This window comes from Rhinoraja longicauda, chromosome 31 (assembly GCF_053455715.1).
Source record: "Rhinoraja longicauda isolate Sanriku21f chromosome 31, sRhiLon1.1, whole genome shotgun sequence".
Classification (NCBI taxonomy): domain Eukaryota; kingdom Metazoa; phylum Chordata; class Chondrichthyes; order Rajiformes; family Arhynchobatidae; genus Rhinoraja; species Rhinoraja longicauda.
The window spans coordinates 21,688,822-21,703,515 of record NC_135983.1 but is presented as its reverse complement, the minus strand read 5'-3'; the positions used below and the strand labels follow the sequence as shown (position 1 = coordinate 21,703,515).

Here is a 14,694-nt window from a genome sequence, read left to right as displayed (position 1 = left end):
TCAATTTGGTCCTAAGAAGATTGTGAACAGCTGAGGCTGACCCGTATTGCATCTCATTTGCCACAGCCGACCAAAGATACTAGAGGAACAAGATAGACCACTCCGTTGAAATCGCCTATACTGAAGTGTAGTACGCAACGGAGCCATTTTAGTAAGCAAAACCCGCCGTTCGCTATGCCTCTCGCAGTGTAATCAGTGCTTTGGGGGAACAGTATGTGTGATGATACCATTAAAATGCAGAGTATATCTCATCTATCAATTCACAGATTTTTGTTATTTTATCTTTTTAAATGTTTCTGCACGTTTCCGCCTACTAAAATGGTGCCGTGGCATACTAAGGTTTTTAGGGTCGAGTGGTCCATCTTGCTCCTCTAGTATCTTTGCAGCCGACCAACCTGAGAAAGACTTGTTTATATGCACACTTCATTTTCTACCTGTTAAACAACTCTCAATCCATGCTGGTAAATTTCCCCCTAATTCTGTGTATGCCAAGCTCCTCTCAGGGACCTTATTGAAAGCTTTCTGAAAACTGAAACATACCACATCCACTGATTCACTCCCACATCCACTCAAATATGATTTCCCTTTCATAAATTCATGCCGACTCTTTTCAATCACAGTTATTTTCTAAGTGCCTTGATAATGCATTCGTTAATGTGGGAATTCCAGCAAATATTCAGCGACTGATGAGAGGCTAACACGTTGCAATTTCCATTTTCCCTCTCCCTCCTTTTGTAAACGGCATTCTGGAATATCTTTGGAGTGGGCGGCCTGGTGGCGTAGCGGTAGAGCTACTGCTTTACAGCGTCAGAGACCCGGGTTCGATCCTGACTACAGGTGCTTGGCTGTACGGAGTTTGTACGTTCTCCCCGTGACCTGCATGGGTTTTCCCCGAGATCTTCAGTTTCATCCCACACTCCAAATGCGTACAGTTTGGTAGGTTAATTGGCCACGTAAAATTGTCCCGAGTGTGTGTATGATAGTGTTAATGTGCGGGGATCGCTGGTCGGTGCGGGCTCGGTGGGCCAAAGGGCCTGTTTCCGCGCTGTATCTCTAAACTAAACTAAAAGACTAAACCATAGAGTCATTGCCTGTGGTCAAGTAAATCCCTGCCCTTTGGAGAACTAGCTCCTGCAGCAAAGGAGCAGGAACACTTGTATTTATGCCACTAATCCTCGGGAAATTAGCTAAAGAATAGAAAAGGGTTTCATACAGACGTTTTGCTGCACATCAGCATCTCAAGTACAATGCACCCCAAGGACCAAATGTCATTTTTTGTGTTGACCTCGCCATTCAACACCTCTGGTGCCATCCAAGTCTTTTCATCTAACAGAGAGAGAGAGAGAAAATAAAGGAGACATATATATTTTTTGAATGGAACAAATAGATCAATATCAGACACCAAACTATTATTTCTGCTTCAGGAGAATGTTTAACGTTTTCAGGTGGGTATAGTCCCACGTTTTTGTATGCAGCCAACCTATCAACCTGCAAGAAGCTACAGTATGGGTTACTGTAGCCAAGGGAGCATACCAACTCCACACCTTCCACCACACATTGGCACAACAGGACCATGTTTTTATTTCACAGCAACTCTGACCCTTTCTAGAATTCAGTTCCTCCCCTCATGTCACCTGATATCAGCAGATGCTTCCAGCTTGGATGGGAGGAGACTGGACACATGGTGGGGTATTCAACAGTAGGAGAACACAATGCCTACCCAATCTGCCTAACCAAGGGTAAATATCATTGACTGCCGCAAACAGTTGGCTCCAACCAAGAATGGTCCCGACCCAAAACGTCACCCATCCTTTTTGCTCCAGAGATTCCACCTGACCCGTTGAGTTACTCCAGCACCTTGTGTCTACCTTCTGGCTCCAACCAGATGTAGAAGCACTCCAATCATCGTCTCCCCGACAGAGAGGGTTGCCCCGTGTTTTTCAAACAACGCACAAATGATTTCCCATGAAAATAGATGGATTAAACTTTGGTTCTTACGGTCTCTCATCCTTATTTTGAATTTAACCTCATCTGTGACAAACGTTGGAATGGTGAAATCAGAAATTGCAAAGGAGAGATCCTTCATCAGCAAGATGTTGGACGGTTTCAGGTTTCTAGGAAGGAAATGTACTTAATGAATTGTCCCAACACCCATTTCTCTTCTCAGTGTCAGAAAATTATTTCTCTCTCTCTCTCTCTCTCTCTCTCTCTCTCTCTCTCTCTCTCTCCTCTCTCTCTCTCTCCTCTCTCTCTCTCTCTCTCTCTCTCTCTCTCTCTCTCCTCTCCTCTCCCTCATCCTCTCTCTCTCTCTCTCTCTCTCTCTCTCTCTCTCTCTCTCTCTCTCTCTCTCTCTCTCTCTTCCCCTCTCCCTCCCCCTCTCTCTCTCTTCCCCCCTCTCTCTCTCTCTCTCCCTCCCCTCTCTCTCTCTCTCTCTCTCCCCCCCTCTCTCTCTCTCTCTCTCCCTCTCTCTCTCTCTCTCTCCCCCCCCCTCCCCTCTCTTCATATGTATAATTTGCTTCCTGTATATCATTTAACATTAAAATAAAAATAACTTACATCTCATAATTTTCACTGCTCTTTTTACAAGTCTTCAGTCTAATTGGGTAATTCATAGGTTCTTGACCTTCATAGTCTGTTTTTGTACACTATGGGCAAATACTATTCTACTTCATATTCAAGTGCTTGATGGGACAGAGGAGAGAGCTTAAGCTTGAATCCAGGACCGTGCTAAAGCTGGCTTGACAGCATTTACTTCCGTTCCCGCAGCACTAAAGTGAAAGAACACTTAATTTTCCAGCATCAGCTCCCCCCAACTTAAGGAACACAAAATATCAAGTCAAACACTCACCCATGTATTATGTCTTTGGAGTGTATATAGATAAGCACATCCACCATTTGTCCCAAGAAATTCTTGATGACCTTAGGATACAAATGCATATGGTATAAATGGAACAGAACAAAACAATTTGTAAAAACAGAAGTCCCGAGATTTTCCTCATAACTCACAGAGCAAATGTATCAGCTAGCAAGGACAAAACTTTATACAGTATATGTCCTGTGCTGGACAAGGCTTCAAAGATGCCCTGTGCTGAACAGACTGAACTGGGAGCCATTCTGTGCTGTTCACTTTCTAGGATACACCAGTATCTGTCAGCAAGAGAATATATGTTTCTTTACTCCTCTTCATTTCACTTGGTGGCAGAGTTTCCGAGATGGCCACTTCAATTTTCTGGAACTTTACAACCATCCTTCCATATAATTTCAAAAAACATTTTTCCATTGAGCTCACTTCTGCTGACCATCATGTCACGGGTCAGTATCCAAATCTTAGTCGACCCAACCAACTGCCTTTGACATTACAAAGTTTCCAAATAAAATCACTAGTTAAGTACCAGTGAAGAACACGTGAGCAAGATGGCAAGGCCTTGGCAATTGTGCAGAGTAAATGTGCTGGAATGTATCTGGATGAAAGACTTCAGTGACGTGAGGAGAAGGGCCGGATTAACACAGCAGCAAAAGTAGCATTTGCTACGGGCCCCGCGCTTTTCAAGGGCCCCGCGCTAAATGCTTGAACTCAGCGGGTCAGGCAGCATCTCTGCAGAGAAGAAAATGGGTGACGTTTCGGGTCGAGGGAGAAGGTCTCGACCCGCAACGTCACCCATTCCTTCTCTATCGAGATGCTGCCTGACCCACTGAGTTACTCCAGCATTTCGTGTCTACCCCCAGACACTGTAGGCCCGGGCGCCGCCTAACGGAGGTTGCATAGCAACCCGCCTCCCGGCCCGGGCGGCCGCCATTGGTGGAGCGGGAGCACACAGCCGCTGGCTGGGTGAGGTCATGTGGGGTGCGGGCGGTGATGTCACCTTGTCCCGTATTAAAGGCCCCTTTACAACATATGCTACGGGCCCCACACTAGCTTAATCCGGCCCTGGTGAGGAGAGCAAAGAAACAGAGTTTGCTTTGGTTAAGATCGGGTTGAGGTAAAATTTAACATTCAACTTGGTCGTAGGTGAAATAATGAAGCCAAAGGTCACATATTTAAAGAAATGACAAAGAGCCAGAGGGATGAAATTTGCTAACTCTTCCAAACAAAGGCCAAGAGACTGGATTAAATACTGTAAAGTCCTGCTGTACTGTACTGCAAGTTGCTGTAATTGACTCAATGAGATGCAACTACAAGGCATTTTGTCAATGAACCAGAATTGGGGTTGTAATAAAAACAGATATGAATAAACTTTCTAAAGGACGATATAGTTGGCATATGGACTACAATGCAGGTTACGAGATGGTGCTGAAGTTCCCTTAGATGGTGCAATTGATTAGAAGAATAAGCAGATCAATTGTTCCTTTGAAAATAAGAATCAAATTGAGATGAGTTAGCAGTAGAATCTTGTGGACACATATGCACTTCACTTAAAGCACCAAACAGATTGAATTAATATATTTTTTAATAAAACAGGTAGCGGGCATCGAAAAGAATAACATGGAAAGGCAAATAAATTATGGTGTCTTGATTTGATCACATTTGGAAGACTGGTATGGTTCTAGTCTCTGTAAAGCAAAGATAGAAAAGGGGCAAAAAATAATGCCTCGTGTTAGACAATAGACAATAGACAATAGGTGCAGGAGGAGGCCATTCGGCCCTTCGAGCCAGCACCGCCATTCAATGTGATCATGGCTGATCATTCTCAATCAGTACCCCCGTTCCTGCCTTCTCCCCATACCCCCTGACTCCGCTATCCTTAAGAGCTTTATCTAGCTCTCTCTTGAATGCATTCAGAGAATTGGCCTCCACTGCCTTCTGAGGCAGAGAATTCCACAGATTCACACCTCTCTGACTGAAAAAGTGTTTCCTCATCTCCGTTCTAACTGGCCGACCCCCTTATTCTTAAACTGTGGCCCCCTTGTTCTGGACTCCCCAACATTGGGAACATGTTTCCTGCCTCTAACGTGTTCAAACCCCTTAATAATCTTATACGTTTCGATAAGATTAGAACAAAGACATTTCTAACTATCAGCAAAAATGAACAGTTTGAAATTCTAATCTCTAGAAAAAATACAGATGAAGCTATAGGAATGACACGGAAGAAACTGTTGAAGATTAATCTGGGTGTTTATTAGATATTTCCACTCGCAGGGACTACGAATATCTTGATCACAGTTAAAAGGAAATTCAGAGAAGCTCTTAAAATGTAGAAGTCACAAGATCATGTTGTGTTTGAGTGATTATAACATAAGATGTTTAAATGAGAAGCTTTACAATGGATACAGGAATGGGATACATTGATTTTGTAAAATTAATTAGAATGGGAGCAGTTCACATGGTCTCATAAAACTACTGCTCGATGCTTTCTAACTCTTTGCAAAAATCTAAATAAATAAATAAATCACAGGTATATTGAGGCCTTGACCGTGAACAGGAAATGTGCAGTAATCCCCCAAAGAAGCGCTCACATTTTAGGCCATTGGGCAGTTCTGAGTTCATTGTCCCACCCAAAGATCAACAGCCAGGAAGAGTCTGTGTACCACGTGTACATGGAGTGTGTGAGTCTGTGTGCCACGTGTACATGGAGTGTGTGAGTCTGTGTACCACGTGTACATGGAGTGTGTGAGTCTGTGTACCACGTGTACATGGAGTGTGTGAGTCTGTGTACCACATGTACATGGAGTGTGTGAGTCTGTGTACCACGTGTACATGGAGTGTGTGAGTCTGTGTGCCACGTGTACATGGAGTGTGTGTCTGTGTACCACGTGTACATGGAGTGTGTGAGTCTGTGTACCACGTGTACATGGAGTGTGTGAGGTTGCAGCCCCTGTTTCAACATCTAAAGGGGCTGCTCCTTGCCATCTGGCTGCACTTTTCACCCACCATCCTCATCTTTGGCCACCCTGTGCTTAGGGGAGAGGGCAGGGCCAAAGATGTCCTGGTTGGGTTGGCTTGCTCCTGGGCCTGGCCAAGCTGGCCATCTGTGACTCACGGCGCCAGGCGGAAGAGGGCTCTGCCCGAGCCAGCTGCCTACCCCTTTTCCGGGGTTATGTCCGTGCCCGGGTGGTGTTGGAGAGGGGCTACGCGCTGCCCACGGGTACCCTGGGGGATTTCCGGGACCGCTGGGCACCGCGGGGGATGAGATATATCCTGGACAGGGATTGTAATATAGTTGTATAATAGTTTCTTTTTGTATATTTGTTTGTATTGTATTCTGGTGGTGGGTTCTGTTTAGTTTTATTGCGTTGTAAATATTGTTTTTAAATAATTGACTGATTTTTTTTTGATGAAAAAACAAAGATCAACAAAAGGTCATATGGCTACTTCCCTCCGCTTAAGAATCTTGTGTGTGGCACGGTGGCGCGGTGGTAGAGCTGCTGCCTTACAGCGCCAGGGATCCGGGTTCCATCCTGACGACAGGTGGCTGTCTGTACAGAGTTTGTTCGTTCTCCCCGGGACCTGCGTGGGTTTTCTCCGAGATCTTCGGTTTCCTCCCACATTCCAAAGGCATGCAGGTTTGTAGGTTAATTGGTTTGGTATAAAATGTAAATTGCCCCTAGCGCGTGTAGGATAGTGTAAGTGTGCGGGGATCGCTGGTCGGTGCGGACTCGGTGGGCCGAAGGGCCAGTTTCCACGATGCATCTCTAAACTAAAAAAGAAATAGTGATTTTTCCGTCCTTACCATCTCCCTGATTTTCTCCTTTCTCCGTCTCTTTTCCCGGATGATGAAAGCCACGTCACCCACTTGAGCATAGTCCATCACCATGCAGACAGACACGGCTGCCTCCTGCAGCGTTAACCACAAGGACAAAGCTCAAGGCAAAGAATTGCGATTCATCCCTTCTGCATTACATCTATATACTAAAATACTCGTTTGTTTGTTTGTTTGTTCCTGAACTACAGCCAAAACGATACACGATAGCGCGACAATTTTAGGCCCACCTTACTCACCGTCGTCCCTTTGGTGCTAATGGAAGGAGTTTCATTGAAATCGGTGCTATATTTTTTAAGATACTCGCATTTTAAAGTTTAAATCTATCTCCTAGGGAGGGAGAGAGGAGGGAGGGAGGGGGGCAGGGGCGGGGAGAGGTGGGGGGCTAGGGGAGGAGGGGTGGGAGGGGCGAGGGGAGGGGGGGGGGAGAAGAGGGTGCTGCACCAATACAGGAGAGGTTTGGGCCCAACGGGTCCACTTGGTCTAGTTAAAGAATAAGCATCCTTATGAAAGCTCCACAGGAAGCAGTCCGTTACTGAACCATTAATGAAAGCCCGAGTCTGTCAATTCAGAAAGATTAAATCAAAGGCTTACTACAGCACTTGGAAAGTTTAAATTTAGTTAATTCAATCATTTGCAAATTTTCTTTTTAAAATGCAAGTTTCAATAAATGGTGACCACAAAAGTGCCAGATTAATGTTGGTTCACTGATGCCTTACAAGGGGGAAAATTTCCATCTTTATCAAAAAGATGGAGTAACTCAGCAGGTTGGGCAGCATCTCAGGAGAGAAGGAATGGGTGAGGTTTCGGATCTTCAGTCTGAAGTAGGGTCTCGACTTGAAACGTCACCCATTCCTTCTCTCCTGAGATGCTGCCTGACCCGCTGAGTTACTCCAGCATTTTGTGATACCTGGAATTAAAATAATGTTGTCACTGCTGCTTGCTTGGTTGAGGCTGCAAATAATCAAGTCAACAAACTCCTGAGATCAAACCTCATCTGTATTACACCAGAGAGAGTTTTACCCTGAAGCAAAAAAAGCACGTTTACAATTTTTGTTTTTGTTTCATATGTCCAGCATTTACAATTTCTTTTGATTTTCACTATTATGAACGAGGAATTCTCACAGTAATTATACACCATACCTCTTTATTCCAGGCAACGAACATCTCCCTGTATCTGCAAATACTCGGATGGTGCAAATCCAACAGGAGCATGGCCTGAAAAGAGACAAGATTTCAAATCAGAGGCAAAACAGGTGTCAAATGCATCGAAATTATGATTGTGAACTGGGTCACATCAATGACTTCCTCTTGACACACACTGCCGCCACCGTTGAAACCCTCCAGGTCAAGCACGTGGGTCGTACGCGGCCTATAGCGATGGAGCAGCGGCGGAGGGCACCAATGGCTAGGCTTGGCCAGGCCGACCCTGCAATACCGCCAGGGCAACAGACCTTCACGGTCAGATCAAGATCCCTGCACTTACGACAACTGGGACTTGAAAATGGCACCAAACTGGCGACGGTATACTGGCTCAGTGCACTACTGCTCCTGTACACTTGTACTATATCTGAAATGCTTATCTAAGTGCTTATGCATAGTGATACTTGTACTGAACTGTAATCAAAAATGAATTTCACTGTGCCGCGGGACATGTGACAAATAAAGAACCGTACCATACCACTGTCCCCACCCCGATTTCTCACCTCCCACCCAACACGCCATCTATGGAGGAGTCTGTAGTTCCCATCTCTGTAATCACCTCAGCCCACACAACTGCAGTGGAAGCGAGAATCATCTTTGATCCTGAGGAACTGCCTATGAAGCACAATAACTCCTGTAACATGTGTCACACAGAGTCCTGGCTTATGCTCACTGACTGCTGCTGCCTGCGCCAGGCTGAATGTTATGCCATACCCCAACGCCCATGCCCAGCACTGCCCACCACTGACCACACCACACACCGACTGCTGTGCCCTGCTGTGCAATGACTGTTGTGTTACTTACTTCCCTCAGAGCTTTGTTGGCCATTCCCTCATCCATGCATTCAATCTGTTTTCAAAAGGTGGGTAAAAAAAGATGGATGGTCAAAGCTGAAAGTCAGTAGTAAGTAATGCAATCACTTAAGGTGAACAAGAACCCTCCCCTTAATGAAGCATAATCGTTCCTGTTCCTGCTGTTCCCATTATCTGCTGGAACGTCCAGCTCCCAACACCAGTAAATAGTAAATATAGTGATCAAAGATCTTGGAGAAGCTCCCAGGCCACAAAACATCAACCATCAGTGGAGATGCACAATTCCACAGTGCAGAGAGAGAGAGAGAGAGAGAGAGGGGGGAGGGGGGAGGGGGAGAGGGAGAGGGAGAGGGAGGGAGGGAGGGAGGGAGGGAGGGAGGGAGGGAGGGAGGGAGGGAGGGAGGGAGGGAGGGAGGGAGGGAGGGAGGGAGGGAGGGAGGGAGGGAGGGAGGGAGGGAGGGAGGGAGGGAGGGAGGGAGGGAGGGAGGGAGGGCGAGAGAGGGCGAGAGAGGGCGAGAGAGGGCGAGAGAGGGTGAGAGAGGGCGAGAGAGGGCGAGAGAGGGCGAGAGAGGGCGAGAGAGAGAGAGAGAGAGAGATATGCGTTGCTGCAAAATGGACCCGGTGCATGCCAGGACAAGTATTCTTTTTGTTCTCTCTCTTGCCAATAAATCAGATTTGTAACTAAACAGACGAGTCAGCCTTTTTCTGTTCTACTGGTCAGATCCTTGAACCTGTCCCCTTGTAACACAGTCTGAAGAAGGATCTCGACCAGAAACGCCACCCATTCCTTCTCTCCCGAGATGCTGCCTGTCCCGCTGAGTTACTCCAGCACTTTGTGTCTACCATCGATTTAAACCAGCATCTGCAGGTTTTATTTCCTACACAGCCTAACTGAATCATGGGACAAGCTCAAGGGGCCTTGGACTCTATTTTTCCAAGAAAGATCAATCCTACTGTTTCTACAAAATTACCCTTGGAATGGAAATGTAGGCTTACCATCTTGACGGCAACTGTCTTGCCTTCCTCCGCATCTCTCATTGTTTGCAGAACTCCATAGGTGCCTTTTGAAACTAGTCTCAGAAACTAGAATTAGAGGTGGGTAGAGGCGAGGGAAAAACGTGTATCATTAGTCAATGACAGGAGGTGTTAGTAATGGCAGTTTATTTTTTTAAATTACAATATTTCACGCTAACATTGTGTAGAAGTCAAGAATTTTCTATAAATGAACTCTTGCCAATCTGAGTTTTAAACATTTAAATTCATTTCCAAAGGACAAAATGTTGGGAGTCATACTTAATAATTAGAACCTCCCATTGTATCGAGAAAAAAAAAGTTTGTCTTACTTTATGGATTTATTAAAACCAGCCTTTACTTCCAGACATTTTTTTAAAAAGCTGAATCCAATTTCTAGGGCAGTTACAATGAGATTTAAACACCCAATCTTTGAATTAATGGTTCAGTAGTAAACGTGAGGGGCAGGCGAATTTACCTCGTAGTTCTCCATCGGGTCGAAGGCAAAGACCACCCACCTAGCACAACTAAACACCCACCACCACCCACCTAGTACCCAATGCTGTCCAATACCACCCACCCAAAGCCCAGCTCCACGCACACAGTGGACCACACACCGTGCACCACTGTACCCAACACCACCTGCCCCCCCACAGCACAGTTCTGCCAATCCAGCACACCTACAACTCAGCACCACTTCAACACAGCACGCAATATTGTCCACCGCCACCCACCCAGTACCCAACACAGACCTGTAACCACCCACTCAAAGCCCACCCAGCACTACCTGAACAGCACTCCAGCACCATCCAGCCAGCACCCAATATTGTCCACCACCACCCATTCAGCACCCAACACAGACCAGCACCACCTACCCAATGCCCAACTCTGCCCACTCAGCACCCAACTCTGCCCAGTCAGTGCACCTAGCAATCAGTGCCACCCAGCTAGCACCCAATATTATCCAGCACCAACCATTCAGTAACCAACACAAGTCCAGCACCACCCAGCTACACCCCAAGCCAGTGCACCCACCACCGCCGCACCCCGGACCACCCAATGCCCAGTAGTACTAGCCCAGAACCACCCAATACCCAGTAGTACGAACCCAGCAACACCCACTCAACGCCCAGCACCACCCACCCAACGCCCAGTTACACCCAATGTCCAGTGACACCCAACCACCATCACCCAATACAGCACAACCCAATACCAGCAACACCCAATACAGCACCTCCCAATACCAGCAACACCCAATACCAGCAACTCCCAATACCAGCAACACCAAACCAATGCCCAGTAGTGCCCATCCAATGTTCAATAGCACCCAACCCAACCTAACCCAACGCCCAGCACCACCCACCCAACGCCCAGTGCCACCCAACGCCCAGTAGCACCCAAGGACCAGTAGCACCCAACCCAACCTACCCCAACGCCACTAACACCAACCCAATGCCCAGTAGCACCCGACGCCACTAACACCAACCCGATGCCCAGAGGCGCCCACCCGACGCCCAGCACATCCCCGCCTTGTTTACCCGTCGCCGCGGCAACACCCGTCGCCCCCCAAGCACCGGCAATAGGTTACGGCCACTGACAACCACGCTCTCTGTTCCCATCCCAAAACCATTTTCTGCCAAACACACGGCTTCTGCAGGTCAGTGTGTGCGAGGCGCTGGCGTCGTGTGGGTGGGTGGGTGGGTGGGAGGGAGGGTGGGTGGTGATGCTCAATATTTGGCCAAAGGCAACGAGACCACCTGAGAGGGCAGTAAAAAGTTAACCGTGTTACTATGAAACCAGATTCACACATAGATACATAGATCAGATATGGAGCAGCGTGCCGGTGGCAAATGTCCTTCCTGAAGACACGAGTGAACAAGATGTAGGAAAGAACTGCAGATGCTGGTTTAAACCGAAGGCAGTCGCAAAATGCTGGAGGAACTCAGCGGGACAGGCAGGCAGCACCTCTGGAGAGAAGGAACGGGTGACGTTTTGGGGTCGAGACCCTTCTTCAGACTCGGTCCGTGAACAAGGGTGTGTTTTACAACAATCTGAACTTTCAGTATCACCTTACCCAGATCAGTTTTTATGCCAGATTCATTTAAAATACGCAACCTGCTCTAATGGGATTTAAATAGTGTCTTAAAATCAACAATCCAGACCTTTGAATACTTATCTGGCAATTTAATAATTGTTCACAAAATGCTGGAGTAACTCAGCAGGTCAGGCAGCATCTCGGGAGAGAAGGAATGGGTGACAATAGACAATAGGTGCAGGAGTAGGCCATTCGGCCCTTCGAGCCAACACCGCCACCCAATGTGATCATGGCTGATCATTCTCAACCAGTACCGCGTTCCTGCCTTCTCCCCGTACCCCATGACTATGCTATCCTTAAGAGCTCTATCTAGCTCTCTCTTGAATGTATTCAGAGAATTGGCCTCCACTGCCTTCTGAGGCAGAGAATTCCACAGATTCACAACTCTCTGACTGAAAAAGTTTTTCCTCAACACTGTTCTAAATGTCCTACCCCTTATTCTTAAACTGTGGCCCCTGTGATGTTTCGGGTCGAGACCCTTCTTCAGACTGATTTCAGACAGACAGACATAATTGTACCCCTTTGAACTGTGCTGTACCATGCCACACAAAGCAATATTATGGTAGGTATCTAAAAACTTGGTCAGCTTCTTCCCCCTCTGTTATCGGGCTTCAGGGTGTCCTACCGAAAACTATACTGTCCAATTCATCTCCACCCCCATTGTAGATATTGGAATTTGTTTACGGCACTGATGCACTTCAATGCTGAGAACTATATTCTGCACTCAGTATCTTCCCCTTTGCTCTATCTATTGTACTTCAGTTTGACTTGATTGTATTTATAATCAAGACCATAAATAGATTTGAAATTTTGATTTCACTCTTTTACTTGGACAACCAGTGTATTGATGGTGAATTTCATCATCAACTAGACCAAGTTGGGCCCAAACCTCTCCTGCATTGGTGCAGCACCTTCTCCTCCCCCCCCCCCTCCCCTCCCTCCCTAGGAGATAGATTTAAACAAAAATGTGAATAACTTAAAAAATATAACACCGATTTCAATGAAACTTCTTCCAGTAGCACCAAAGGGACGACGGTGAGGGGACCCCGCGGTGGGAGTCCCTCTACGCAGGGATTCTGCCCCTCTCCATCGGGGACCTGGGGTAGAAGGTATTGCACCGAGGAGTCCCCTGCAACCTGTTCCTCGCGCGGTTCACAGACTCGCCAGCCGCCTGCCACTTTTGCGGGTTGGAAGAGTCTGTGTATCACGTGTACATGGAGTGTGTGAGGTTGCAGCCCCTGTTCCAATATCTAAAGGGGCTGCCCCTTGCTTTCTGGCTGCACTTTTCACCCACCACCCTCATCTTTGGACACCCTGTGCGAAGGGGAGAGGGTGGGGCCGAAGATGTCCTGGTTGGGTTGGCTTGCTCCTGGGCCTGGCCAAGCTGGCCATCCGCGACTCACGGCGCCAGGCGGAAGAGGGCTCTGCCCGAGCCAGCTGCCTACCCCTTTTCCGGGGTTACATCCGTGTCCGGGTGGTATTAGAGAGGGACTACGTGCTGTCCACGGGTACCCTGGGGGATTTCCGGGACCGCTGGGCACTGCGGGGGATTGGATGTATCCTGGATGGGGATTGTAATATAATTGTATAATAGTTTCAATTGGTATATTTGTTTGTATAGTATTCTGGTGGTGAGTTCTGTTTTGGTTTTATTGTATTGTATATATTATTTTAATATTTGAATAAATATTTTAGATTTTTTTTAAAAGGGACGACGGTGAGTAGGGTGGACCTAACATTGTCGCGCTATCGTGTACCGTTTTAGCTGTAGTTCAGGAACAAACAAACAAACAAACGAGAGTTTTAGTATATAGATGTCTGCATTTGCTGAGCGGTAGTGGCTCACGTTGTACAGGGTCTTGCTGCACACTGTTATTGTTAGAGAGTGTCCAGTAGGGACATGTTGGCAGATGTCCTTGGTTTTACAGATGTTGAGTGTGATGTTCATCTTATATGCTTCAGTGAATTGCAGCATCACTACTGCAGCTGAGAATTATCTTCGTTTTGAAATAGAGACAACCTCGGTTGAACAGGTTAGCATTAGTTCTGTAGGTTGCACCCTCTTTAATGCCTTAAATATGCATGTGCTGTTGTTCATATGAGATTGCTAACCATGATGGATATGCTTGCATTTGAGAATATAGGTATATCACCATGTTTACAAGCACAGGAACACATTCAGACTTGATTATTTTAATAGATACATGGAGCTGCAGATGCTAGAATCTTGTGCAGTAAAAGACAAAGGAACTAGATACAGGAATTTTGTTCCTGATTCTTTTAATTATAGGAATGGTGCATTCTTCATTAATTTAAATCATGGCGTAATAGCATGTTTAACTTCTTGGTTCTGCACGGGTGTGCACGGTTCTTGCGTTTTATCTATGTTCAGGGCAGTGCTTCTGCCCAGTGTACAATTTATTCGTACCTGCCAATGTGCCTGCCTTTGTCTATGAGTGTGTAGCATGTCCCTGGCCCAGGATTACATGCGGTAACATGCCTGCCACATGTTCACAATGCAAAGCTGTGTGTCCTGCGTGACGTAGAGCTGCCCGTGTGACGTAGAACAGCTCCGGTGATGTAGATGTTCCATGTGACGTCATTGTCCCGTGTAACGTTGCTGCCTCGTGTGCCGTTGCTGCCCCGTGTGACGTCATGACCCCGTGTGACGTTGCTGCCCCGTGTGACGTTTCTGCCTCGTGTGACGTCATGACCCCGTGTGACGTTCTGCTCCGTGTGACGTCGCTGCCTCGTGTGACGTCATTACCCCGTGAAACGTTGCTGCCCCCTGTGGCGTTGCTGCCTCGTGTGACGTTGAGCAGTCCCTGTGACGCGGGCGGTAGCCCCGCCCACTGATTTGCCTAGCCCCGACGTG

General features: G+C 47.0%; 1 protein-coding gene across 1 annotated transcript in view; it reads right to left on the bottom strand.

Annotated features, from left to right (window-relative positions):
• The window catches only part of LOC144608280 (serine/threonine kinase-like domain-containing protein STKLD1), a 32,521-nt gene extending 22,304 nt beyond the window's left edge, over nucleotides 1-10,217 (bottom strand). Inside the window, exons 1-8 of the mRNA XM_078425896.1 lie at nucleotides 10,203-10,217; nucleotides 9,710-9,796; nucleotides 8,706-8,750; nucleotides 7,842-7,916; nucleotides 6,669-6,773; nucleotides 2,849-2,919; nucleotides 1,999-2,114; nucleotides 1,214-1,326 (exon numbers count right to left, since the gene is read on the bottom strand). Of these exons, the coding sequence (XP_078282022.1) occupies nucleotides 1,214-1,326; nucleotides 1,999-2,114; nucleotides 2,849-2,919; nucleotides 6,669-6,773; nucleotides 7,842-7,916; nucleotides 8,706-8,750; nucleotides 9,710-9,796; nucleotides 10,203-10,217 (627 nt within the window). The remainder of the gene's footprint in view (nucleotides 1-1,213; nucleotides 1,327-1,998; nucleotides 2,115-2,848; nucleotides 2,920-6,668; nucleotides 6,774-7,841; nucleotides 7,917-8,705; nucleotides 8,751-9,709; nucleotides 9,797-10,202) is intronic.
• Between the last annotated feature and the right edge of the window lie 4,477 nt (nucleotides 10,218-14,694).